The 13,075-nt window shown below is 47.1% G+C and overlaps 1 protein-coding gene across 3 annotated transcripts in view; it reads right to left on the reverse strand.

The window, feature by feature from the left end:
* The window catches only part of tat (tyrosine aminotransferase), a 37,195-nt gene that overhangs the window by 2,858 nt on the left and 21,262 nt on the right, over nucleotides 1-13,075 (reverse strand). For all 3 annotated transcript variants that reach the window (XR_007961703.1, XR_007961702.1, XM_052060917.1), the window contains exons 9-11: nucleotides 11,567-11,695; nucleotides 3,808-3,891; nucleotides 81-179 (exon numbers count right to left, since the gene is read on the reverse strand). Coding sequence is in view for 1 of the 3 variants with exons in the window: in XM_052060917.1 (XP_051916877.1) it covers nucleotides 81-179; nucleotides 3,808-3,891; nucleotides 11,567-11,695 (312 nt within the window). In the remaining 2 variants the exon portion in view is untranslated. The remainder of the gene's footprint in view (nucleotides 1-80; nucleotides 180-3,807; nucleotides 3,892-11,566; nucleotides 11,696-13,075) is intronic.

Here is a 13,075-nt window from a genome sequence, read left to right on the forward strand (position 1 = left end):
AAGAGAGGCTCTGAGTATCACACAGTGGCTGGATTTCTGGCATTTTTTTTCTGACAAAAGTGCTGAAGGTGGGAACTTACTGTTGTAGGCAGACAGAAAACTGACTGCTCGGTCACCAGTCGTTCAGTAAAGTCAACATCACTCTGAAAATCTGGGAAGCGCTCTATGTCAATTCCAATCTGAAAAGACACACAAACAATTAGATGCTGTGTATCTGTTAGATTAGTGGAGGAGATTGTAAGATTTTTAAAAATAATTTAAATCGTCTATAACTGCTTCAAACAACAAAAGGGCTGTTCACACGGCAATATTTGGTCCGGTGCTGCGCCGGGGCTGCCCCAGTAGAGCGTTCACACGTGCAAATTAGCTCCGGCGTAGCCCCGGAAAAGAGCTTATACCGGACCAAATTTGCTCCGGAGCAAATGCTCGTTTGCGAATCAGCACCGGTGTAAATTTGCACGTGTGAACGCAACTGGGTTAAATTTGCACCAGAGCAAATGCTTGTGAAGAGTACGTATGGCGAGAATGCGTTTCTTTCGTGCTCTGTCGGACTTCCGTAATGTGTTTGTTTCATAACGACACAAGACTTGGCTAGTAACATCTTTCCTTTGTAGGAGACTGGACTGTCTCGGAGTTGTTTGTTCCTTTGTTGTTTGTTCACAACCCCCCGCCCCCCATAGAATTTATTTTGTGATTTCCTCTCTTGATTTTCTGTTTGGCGCATTAGTGTTTGCTTTTCTGAGTGTCATTGAAGTCATCGTTCATTTACGTTTTCTTGGGCGGTCACTCTCGAGCAGAAGGCACGGAGACCGAAAAGGAGAAGGACGTGCCTGTACAGTAGTTGCTTGAGTTGTGTATGTTTTAAAAAGAACCAACACGACAGCTCATTTATTTTCTGTCGTTTTGCTCCGCTGCAGAAACTGCCATGTGAACGCAAGTGGGGCAGCCCCAACACTGTGTCGGGGCTGCCACGCTCAGCGGCTTTGTACGTGTGAACGCTCCACACAATTTGCTGCGGTGCAAAATATATCGCAACAAAATATATTGGTGCAGCGCCGGAGCAAATGTGTGCCGTCTGAACGGCCCTATAGAGTATGCAGAAAAGTGGTTAAGATTGAATGACTGTCTGTCTGTGTCTTATGTGTTGTGTTGTATTATCTTGTTATTATGTTACTAGAGGGGTGTTCACACAAACCACATTTGCTCCGGCGCTGCACCGATGTATTTTGTTGTGATATATTTTACACCGGAGCAAATTTTGTGGAGCGTTGACACGTACAAAGCCCCTGAGCGTTATTAGCACCGGCGCAGCGTCGGTGCAGCTCCACTAGCCTTCACACGGCAGTTTCTGCAGCGCAGCAAAACAACAGAAAATAAATGAGCTGTCGTGTTGGTTCTTTTTAAAACATACACAACTCAAGCAACTACTGTACAGGCACGTCCTTCTCCTTTTCGGTCTCCGTGCCTTCTGCTCGAGAGTGACCTCCCCGAAAACGTAAATCAACGATGGCTTCAATGACACTCAGAAAAGCAAATATGTAATGCGCCAAACAGAAAAATTAAGAGAGGAAACCACAAAATAAATTCTATGGGGCACGGGAGGTTGTGAACACACAACAAAGGAACAAACTACACAAACAACTCCGAGACAGTCCAGTCTCTTACAAAAGGAAAGATGACATTTGGGGACTACCCCCCCCCCCCCACACACACATACACACACACACACGTTCTAGTTGAGATGGAATAACTCAAGAGGTGCTTGCTACTGTTACCAGCCATGTCTTGCGTCTTGTTATGAAACAAACACATTACGGAAGCCCGACAGAGCACGAAAGCAAGGCATTCTCGCCGTACGTCATCAACTCTTCTCATGTGAGGCTACTCCCCCCTCGCAAACGAGCATTTGCTCCGGAGCAAATTGTAGCGTTCACACGTACCATTTTACATTGGTGCTGCCCCGCAAATGATCATTTGCTCTGGAGCAAATGTTTAAATCAAGTCAAGTCAAGTCAAGTCAACAGTATTTATAGAGCACTTTCGAACAGCCATCGCTGCATACAAAGTGCTGTACATGGAGCGATTTAACATACACAATAAACAGTAAGACGAATCTGTAATAAAGGCGGTGGAAAGCACCAAACAGTAAAACCAAGGACAAATCATGCTGAGTCGAACGCCAAAGAATACAAGTGAGTTTTGAGGAGGGCTTTAAAGATGGGCAGCGAGGAGGCTTGCCGAATGTTCAGTGGGAGGTCATTCCAGAGAGAGGGACCAGCAATAGAAAAGGCTCGATCCCCTCTGAGCCCTGAGGTGGATGAAATTTGCTCCGGTGTAATCTGTTTTCCGGGGCTACGCCGGAGCAAATTTGCACGTGTGAACGCTCTACTGGCGCAGTGCCAGTATAGCACTGGAGCAAATCTTGCCGTGTGAACACCCCTGATGACTTCAACATGGCACCGCGAGAGTGGCTGCCTTTACAGCAGCTCCTATAATTTTTGTTCTTCTACTTTCTTCCTTTCATAACTTTGCTGGTGTCCATTGGGAATTGGATTGGATACAACTTTCTTGTCAAATGTGCCATAACATACAGCACAGATGAAATTTCTTCCCTCTAAACATAAAACAAGAGGAGCCGTTGCGGGTGTCCGCGCCGCTATCAAAAGAAAAGTTAACAAAAAAAAAAAGACAAAATAATACAAAACCATTGTGAGACGAATAAAGGTTTTCTTATTCTTATTCTTATTCACAAAATGGCAAAACAAACACTGATGCAAACCCACCAAAATGACAAAAAATGGTGATGGTAATTGGTAACCGACTACAGATAAAGAAGCGTATGAAGTCCAGCAACAATAATGGACTTTGCTTCTAAAAACGAAGAACAACTGGTAGTATGTATTCCAGTCAGTCATGGTGTAGTGGTAAATTTGCCTGCCTTTGGTGCACTCAGTGAAGGTACTAATGTGCGAGTAAATGGGATCCAATATTGGGATCCAATATAAGAGCGGAGTCAAAACATCCTCCTTTACAGAGATATTAATGCTCAGTTTTTATTGATGCAATTATGTTATTGTTTATTTGTTTATTTTTGTGGTTGTAGTTTGCAGCAATGTGGAAGGGTATGGTGTCATACATAAATAATATATCAATAGTATTTTGCTTGTCTCTTTACTTCCTTCATGAGAGATTCAGACGAATAAAAATGGGCCTTTCTAATATTCAGTGCAGTTCTGCACCACAACCCAACCTAAAATATAACCATTATAATAAGTATATTGTGATATAATATCGAATACCTACCTGACTGTATCTACCAAAAGTGAGCATTCTTTTCTCACTTAAATACAGCACTGTACAAATGTCTTGGGCCATGATTACTTTTTTTCCCCCCGTAATGTCATAATGATGAGTAGTAGGCCAATAAGTAGATAACAGACCTCAAACAAGGCTGAAGTACAGTATTACCATCCAGCAAACTTTGTTGGTGTGTTGGTTGCAAAGATGATTCAGGGGGTTAGGTGGTTCCAATGGAAATATACTGTACTTGGTTGCTAAAATGTAATTTTTTTTGTCTGGCATTCCACAGCAAAGTTTTGCGAATACAGGTATTGGTTCTAAATTAATTTGCGTGAACCCTCTGTATTCTTTGAGATAACAATTTACAAGCTATCGACTGCTGTAAAACAAATAAAAACAAAGCCGTCACTACGGTAAATGTACCATCATTCTGACAGAACAGTTATTTGATTAAACTGAATTCTGATACAGTATGTAGTTGCAGTCCTACCCATGTGTCATACTGACCATCAAGTACATGGCTCCTGAGGGCAGGATGGGCTTCAAGCCAGGTACAGTGGACAGCTCATTGAAACAAATCTCAGCGTTAGACTATGGAAGAAAAAGACACATCCTGAATTTGACACCAACGGAATAGAGTGCAACGTTACCAGACACAGAAGAAGACTTGGCAGTGGAACAAGGAAGTTCAGGAAAGCATACAACAGGCACCAGCCAAACAAATTAGGGCTTCATGTCCATTTCTAGTAATATGGTCTCCTCTTAGCCATCATGCACCATTCAAAACGTATGCAGACACACACACACACACACACACACCGCAAAAAAACCCTAAAACAAATCAAATTACCATAATTTCCGGACTATGGAGCGCACCTGATTATAAGCCGCACACACTACACTTTTAAAAGAAAAACGATTTTGTACACACACAAGCTGCACCTGTCTATAAGCCGCAGGTGCCCACATTGAAACCCGAGATATTTACAAAGAAAGACGGTACTGTAGTGACTTCTATATATATAATTCACCACCAACTGCAAACGTGTGAATGCAATGTTGCATATGCGTGTCAGAGAGTTCACGATTTGGTCACGGGGTAGAAATAATTGCAGTCCCTTTAAGTACCGCCATGTTTATCTGCTGGTTTCTCTGGAAACCGACTTTCGGCGGGTCTCGAAGTTTTGCTGCTGTTTGTGCTAATAAAAAATGACACACTCTCTCTGAGTGCGAACGTGAGAAATTGTCGCTTTCTTCGCGTTGCTACAATTTTCACACTGGTGACCCTCGACGTTTTTTGCTGGACGATTCCAGACCGCGAAGATGTCCGTGAACGCTGTTTCGCTCAAGCTCCCCGAGTTTTGGGAATCATCTGCTTCTGCATCTTGCGACATCACTGCGGATACTGCGAGATACTACTTCGTTGTTTCCGCGCTGGGTGGTTCGACGGCGTCCAGGGTCGTGAGTTTCCTCAAATCTCCTCCGACAGAAGGACGATATGATGCGCTGAAGGCTCACTTATTAAAAACCTTTGAACTTTCCGACGCTGAACGGGCCGACAAACTTTTTTCTCTCCACGGCCTGGGGGACGGCAAGCCCTCCGAATTAATGGATCGTATGCTCGAGCTGCTAGGCGAGCACAAACCGGACTTTCTTTTTCCTCACCTTTTTCTGCGCCAGTTACCCACTCAGGTGAGGGCAGCTTTGGCTAACACCGCTATCACTGACTGTAGAGAGCTCGCTGCGGAGGCTGATAAAATTTTTCCTGGCCGGCCGGCAACACTGTGCAGCGGCTCTCCTCCCCGTGACTGCCGCTAGTGCCTCCGATAATTACGCACTCGTCACGGCGGCTGTCCCTCACCGCGGCAAGCTACTGATTTATGTTTTTACCACGCCAAGTTCGGACCGAAGGCTAAGAGGTGCCGCTCTCCATGCTCGTTCGGCGGGCCGGGAAACGCCGCGGCCGGCGCTCATTAGTGGCCATGAGCGTCGGCAACGTTGGCGGGCTGCTTTTCATCTGCGACTCTATCTCTGGACGGTGTTTCCTCTGCGACACAGGGGCACAGCGCAGCATTTTGCCCGCATCGCAGATCGACATGGTAGCTGACAGCCACGGCCCTCCTTTGGCAGCTGCGAATGGGAGCCCCATTCGCACCTACGGCATGAGGTTCGTGGAACTGTGCTTCGGTGGGCAGCGCTTTAGTTGGAACTTTGTTACAGCGCGTGTCGATGTACCTCTTTTGGGGGCAGATTTTTTGTGCGTGAAGTGTAATTTGGAATTCCCTCTCTATTCCTGTAGGTGGCCTTAGAATGTCCACCTGGCGTCAGTGACACGATTCTATTCTATATTTGCGGGTCAGGGAGAATTCAGTTTCAGCAATGTGTGCAATCCTATAATAAGGTATTGTGGCTGTTGCCGTCCATCACTGTTAAGGAATTATTCCGCTAGAAGTAGTAGTAGAACATTGTTGATGAATTTCATCTTGCTATGAGAACCATTGACACTAGTCTCTGTCCTGAACATCTGCTTGTACTTAAAACAAAGAATGTAGTGTGAAGTCTGGATCCTATTTCACTTGGTTGATTAGCAGCCCCCGAGGGTTTTCCTGTCTCCACCACTTCTGGGGCCCCCTCCACGGGACATGTTTTTGAAGAGCTGGTTCTCATAACCTTTGGTCTCCTCCGGCCACACCGGATCAGATGACATGATACTTTCTTTGTTTCGGGATTTGCATGAGAGGCGTACCTCCCCGCCTCTCATTATCATATTGTCTCTATATAATCTCATGAATGTGTTTCTTCGGGGCGGCCTGATAAAATCTGAGACTCACAGGAGCCAGAATCGATTCCACTCGGACATTGGTAGAATAAAATCTTTTCCCAATCAGCCGTGGTCCCTGAAGTGCTCATTCGTCGGGAAACAGCCACCGATCACCGAGTGTTTTTTGAAGACCAGCGAAGCAGCAATCACCATATACCACATGCGCTCATGGACTTTTGGTGGATGTGAAAAAACAACGCTTAATAGACGCTGCCACTTTCTGTTCTTACGCGTGCACACTCGGACCGCCCGATGTTATCCGCCTCTCCAGCATAGTCCCCCTCACGGACGTTTTCCACCACCTGCTTGCCGAATTCTCTGCACTCACACAGCCCACCTTCACTTCGGCGGCTGCCAGGCACGGGGTGGAATACCACATCGACACAACGGGCCCACCGGTCTACGCCCGAGCGCGGCGCCTGAACCCGGCCAAGCTGGCTGTGGCCAAGACGGAGTTCGACAACATGGAGCGCCTGGGAATTGTCCGCCGTTCGAACAGCCCTTGGGGCTCTCCTCTCCACATGGTCCCTAAACCCAGGGGCGGCTGCCGCCCTTGTGGAGATTATCGACGGCTCAACGACGCTACTACGCCTGACCGCTACCCTGTACCGCACATCCAGGATTTCTCAGCTCACCTAGCCGGCACGGTGATTTTCTCCAAGGTCAACCTCGTGAGGGGCTACCATCAGGTTCCCGTTCACCCCCCGACATCCCTAAAACGGCAGTGATCACACCTTTTGGATTGTTCGAGTTTCTACGCATGCCATTTGGGCTTAAGAACGCTGCTCAGACCTTCCAACGCCTGATGGACTCTGTGCTGCGGGACCTTCCCTTTGTTTTCGTGTACCTTGACGACATCCTGGTAGCAAGTTCTTCCACGTCAGACCACATGGCACACCTCCGAACCCTTTTTCAACGGCTTAGTCAACACGGACTTATCATCAATCCTGCGAAGTGCCAGTTTGGCCTCTCCACCATAGACTTCTTGGGGCACAGGGTCACGGAGGCAGGCGCAGTTCCTCTCCCGTCCAAGGTGGAGGCCGTCACAGCGTTCCCACACCCAGTCACAGTGAAATCCCTGCAGGAATTTCTTGGCATGGTGAACTTCTATCATCGTTTCATCCCGGGAGCGGCTCGCACTATGCGGCTTCTATATGAGGCCCTTAAAGGCAAGAAGCCCAAACACACTGTTGACTGAACTGAAAGCAGGGTCAGGGCTTTTATGGACACCAAAGCAGCTTTGGCACGGGCTACGATGCTGGCACATCCCTCCTTTTCTGCCCCTGTGGCCCTGACCACGGATGCTTCGGACTATGCGGTGGAGCTGTGTTTGAACAATGGATGGATGGTACCTGGCAGCCTCTCGCTTTTTTCAGTAGGCAGTTACGCCCCCCTGAGCGAAAGTACAGTACTTTCGACCGTGAACTGCTTGGGATGTACCTCGCCATCCGCCATTTTCGACACATGCTGGAAGGCCGCCGGTTTACAGTTTACGTCGACCACAAACCGTTGACCTTCGCCATGTCCAAGGCAGCAGAACCATGGTCCGCCCGACAGCAACGCCAGCTGTCCTATGTCTCCGAATTTACTACAGACATTCAACACGTGGCGGGGAAAGACAACTGTGTTGCTGACTGCCTCTCCAGAGCCATAGCTGGAGCGGTCCACCTAGGTCTCGACTACTGCAGTATGGCGAAGGACCAGGTTTCTGACACCACAGTGCAGCAGTGCCGGTCGTCCACTACAGGTTTGCAGCTGAGGGAAATGGTTTTTGGCACCTCCGGCACCACTTTGCTCTGTGACGTCTCCACAGGCACACCTCGGCCTGTGGTTCCCTTGAGCTGGCGACGGCCGGTTTTCGATGCTGTCCATGGACTCTCTCACCCAGGGACCAAGGACTGGTGGCAGCCAAGTTCGTGTGGCACGGCCTGAGGAAGGATGTCAGAGATTGGGCTCGTGCCTGCGTGGAGTGCCAGCGGGCCAAGGTGCACCGCCACACCAAGGCCCCTTTGGAACACTTTCACGTGCCTGAGCGACGTTTCGACCATGTCAACGTCGACCTGGTTGGCCCCCTGCCCCCTTCTCGAGGGTGCACTCACCTGTTAACTATGGTCGACCGCACCACACGTTGGGCGGAGGTCGCCCCGCTCTCGTCCATTACATCAGTCGACGTGGCACGAGCGTTTATTGGCACCTGGATATCCCGTTTTGGCACCCCTTCGGATATTTCCTCGGATCGCGGAGTGCAGTTCACTTCTGAGCTTTGGACTGCAGTGGCAGACGGCTTAGGGGTGAAGTTGCACCGCACCACAGCGTATCACCCACAGGGCAACGGCCTTTGCGAACGTTTCCACCGTTCGATGAAGGCTGCTCTTCGTGCCACTTTGAAGGATGGCAACTGGATTGACAGACTCCCGTGGGTCATGCTGGGCATCAGGACGGCGCCTAAGGAGGATCTCCGGTCTTCCTCTGCGGAGCTGGTTTATGGCCAGCCTCTGCGGGTGCCTGGAGATTTTGTGCCGACTGCTTCGACTCCTTGGTCGGCCACAACACAACGCTCCACCCACTTGGACAATGCCAGGCTCTTTGCCCCGCTGCCCACTTCTTGGCACGGTGTACCAGGTTCTCACATGCCCAAGGACCTCCTGTCAGCTGGTTATGTGTTCATTCGCGTTGATGGGCACAGAGAGCCCTTGCGCCCTCCTTATGAGGGCCCCTTCCGAGTTTTGGAGGCGGGACAGAAACATTTTGTCATTGACATGGGGGGTAAACCCGAGCGGGTCTCGGTGGCCCGCCTTGGACTCGGCCGGGCCGGTTGAAGTGGCTCGCCCGCCGAGGCGAGGTCGTCCTCCTACCGGAAGCTTGTCTCCTGGCCTTCTCCCCTCTGACCCTTTCCCCGTGACTTCCCCGTCTTCGGTTTCTCCTGTTCCTCTGCGACCGCCCCCTGCGGATGCGCTTCCTCTCCCCCCCGTACGGCGTAGCCGTTACGGCCGCCGGATTCGCCCCCCGCGACTTGAACTTTAGAGTGTCTGTTTTTGTTGGGTTGAATTCTGGGGGGACGTGTGTAGTGACTTCTATATATATAATTCACCACCAACTGCAAACGTGTGAATGCAATGTTGCATATGCGTGTCAGAGAGTTCACGATTTGGTAACGGGGTAGAAATAATTGCAGTCCCTTTAAGGACCACCATGTTTATCTGCTGGTTTCTATGGAAACCGACTTTCGGCGGGTCTCGGTTGGCGCGGGAAGTTTTGCTGCTGTTTGTGCTAATAAAAAATGACACACTCTCTCTGAGTGCGAACGTGAGAAATTGTCGCTTTCTTCGCGTTGCTACAATTTCCACAGTACACAGAAAGAGGTTTCAACATTGAAAAACATACCTTAACTTTTCTTTGCCTGTAACGCGGCAGTAAAACAGCACTCATTCAGGTAGTTTTAAAAAAAAAAGGGCACCATTCCCTGCCGTAGTCAGTCAACCATTCCTTCGTTAGGCTTTCTACTATCCACGCTGGTGTCTTTCTGGAGGTTTTCTATTGGCATATGTAAGCAAGTGAACAATACTATGTGTACAATATTTGATCATTTTTGGACGGTTGGACGGGTGTACACCACTGCCTAAACCAGGGGTGGGCAATTATTTTCCCGGGGGGTCCAAATGAGAAGCAGAAAATATTGTGGAGGGCCGGGCCAAAAGTTAAAAATAGAAATAGAAAATAAAGAAGATAGCACAACGTCTTTGTATGCCAGTAATAATGTAACAATCTCCTCTACCATCACACTCAGCACCGGTTCTCCTCAAGGATGTGTACTGAGCCCCCTGTTGTTCACGCTTTACACATTTGACTGCTCTCCGACTCTTATTAGCGGTCCAGTTTGCGGAAAGTTTTTAACATGATAACAATCAAACCATTCTAGGAAATGTTCATTTACTCGAGCCACAAGATATTCACTCTGAGCATGAAAATTGCCAGAATCGGACTGACTGAGTAAGAATCGCTTCCTTGTTTTTCAAAGTCTCGTAGATTTGAGTCTTTCCGACTCCAGGCTTCTCCTGAATGTTTTGTACTTTGTTACCCGCTTTGTTTAATCAGATACATATCACTTTCCCTTCCATGGTCATTACTCTCTCCCTCTTTATTCGTCTTCCCCTCCCTCCCTGTGCTCTGCAACTTGAAGTAACTGCACCGCCTGGTGTTGAAATACCTGTAATTACAAGTCCAAACGAAATGAATGCAATCAAACCTTAATTGTGCACCAATCTTTGGCGGATTAAAAAGACCAACGGGCCGGATCCGGCCCACGGGCCGTAGTTTGCCTAGCCCTGGCCTAAACAGTGAACAATAACCCGAAGCTGAAATTTTGCAAAGGATGTCAAAATGGGTCAAAGTTCAAAATGTCCCCTGCTGGACAGTTTTTAACATTACAGTCGGGATATCTTATAATTATTTTTTATTTTTATTTTGTTTAACTATGAACGACATAGAACACCAACATTTGGTAGATTGACACCCATTATAAATGCTAATTTTCAATAGACTGTAAACCTGGTGATTTATAATGCATTTCACGCAATTCCCGCAAAAATCACTTCACTGGCGACCCAGTTACAGGATGAAAAAGAAAATTATGGATTTTGAGTTTTTTGCAGTTCTTTGCACACCAGATGGCATGAGTGAGACATGAAGACAATCTGGTTTGTTGAAAGAGGTCTCTGTGCGTTTGTGTCTATGGATGTGTTCGTATGTGGGCGTCACATGGAACAGTTCTGATCAAAGACTCTTGATGAGACTTTATGAGGTTTAAGCCTACATCTGAATATGTGCCAGGCAAGACTCTCACCGGAGCTGACACACTCTCCCGTGGCCCATTACAGTGTACAACAGAGGTAAGTGACACTCATTCTGATGTACAGTGTTACATTGCAGCCATCATCGGTCCGGCATGCCAGCCACACCACAAAAGCTTGAGGCTATTAAACTAGCCACAGCAGATGACAGTAACTTGAAGGTGCTACTGCAATATATCAAGTAAGGTTGGTCAGATTATGGAGGAAATGTCTTCATGCTACCAGAGACTATTATCCAGTTAAATGTGAACTGTCAGAGTGCAAACTATTGTTGTCACATATTAATTCCCGCCCCTTTGAGGGGTGACATCTTGGATTGGATCAGGTGTGTTGCAACAGGGAGACTTGGAAAACATGCAAGACAGCGGCCCTCCAGGACCCGAGTTTGACACCTATGAGTTAAGTGACTTAAAAAGAGTCGTAACACAGTACTACTTTTGTAATTCAGAGAGAAGAAAAAAGCAATCAAAACTGATGCAAGCTAGGTCTGATGCCACTGAACATTTTGATGGGTTGAAGGTGAAAAATCTTCAAAAACGACTGAGTTATCACATCTCAAACAATCGTTTTGTTGCAAATCTGCCTTCCCTTTTACCTTGATGAAACGAATGGTATCATCGAAGAAACCTTGAGGTGTGTTGTTGAAGATTCCCTCCAGTGCGCCCTGGACAATGGTGCACGGTCCAAGAATGCGTTGGCAAAGCTGGACAAGGCCTTGTCGAATCTGGAAATGTTACACAATGTACAATATGTTCCTTTTTCGCCACACTGTATATACATGGACAATACAACGTAACCTCACATGACACAGTTTTAATATCAATCACGCGAGGACCTGTCACGCCTTTCTCTCTGCAATGGAGTAAAATATACAGTGTACCGTGGATACCAGGGCCAATCTATGGATTTGTTACCCGGGCCCTCAGTGGCGATTTACCTGATTTAAAACACATTTGATTAGCACCACTATCATATCGAACCATAAAAAAAATACATATGTGTGTGTATATATATATGTCATTGGAGAATGACAGAGCGAAGATCCTGTGGGACTTCCAGATCCAGACTGACAAGATGGTAATGGCGAACCAACCAGATATCGTGATCATAGATAAAGGGCAGAGGAAAGCCGTTGTAGTGGATGTAGCGGTCCCAAATGATGGAGACATCAGAAAGAAGGAACACGAGAAACTCGAGAAATACCAAGGGCTCAGAGAGGAGCTGGAGAGAGCCTGGAAGGTAAAGGTGACAGTCGTGCCTGTGGTGGTCGGAGCACTCGGGGCAGTGACCCCCAAACTAGATGAGTGGTTGCAACAGATCCCGGGAACAATATCGGACATCTCAGTCCAGAAATGTGCAGTGCTGAGAACAGCAAGGATACTGCGCAGAACCCTCAAGCTTCCTGGCCTCTGCGACAAATTACTTTTAAAATACTTTTATTTCTGGTGTGTTTTATTGTAGTTGCTGTAGTTGTAGGACACTAGTTAAGTCTCTGGAAAAGACATGTTGGTATGACAGGGTCACAGACAGTTTTCTTGAAAAGGAACGGAGAGTAGAATTCACGTCCAAATAAACTGACACATTTTATGATATCGGCCAAAATTGAGCTTCCCCTCTTCATCACAAACTGGCGGGGTCTTATGAGTGCAAGCGAAATTAAGAAAATATATCATATTGTACACAGGATTACTGGTAACAACGGTTTGTGAAAAAAAGTGTACTTCATTTCTAATTGACAAATGTATACAAAATGCCAAACTTTTCGAAATGGATCGTGAATGACACACGGCCACTGCCGTTTGATACCTGTGGTCATATCATATCATATATTCGATAAATGTGTAAACTGCAACTTCCGTTACATATCATATCATGCCATTCCATACCATAGCCAGTGTTGAGGTTAACACTTAACCCTTTCATGCACCCTGTAACCGGATAACATGATAAGCTGTCCACTGTAGTAACCACTGTCCCTGAAAGGGTAAATAAAAGAAATGTTGCAGTTACCTACGTGACATTTAGGCAGCAAATGAGTAATATAACACTTGACTCAAGATACTTTTGTGATAAAACATATTATTCCAGTTATGACATCTTGGAA

The sequence above is a fragment of the Hippocampus zosterae genome, chromosome 3, assembly GCF_025434085.1.
Source record: "Hippocampus zosterae strain Florida chromosome 3, ASM2543408v3, whole genome shotgun sequence".
In the NCBI taxonomy this organism is placed as follows: domain Eukaryota; kingdom Metazoa; phylum Chordata; class Actinopteri; order Syngnathiformes; family Syngnathidae; genus Hippocampus; species Hippocampus zosterae.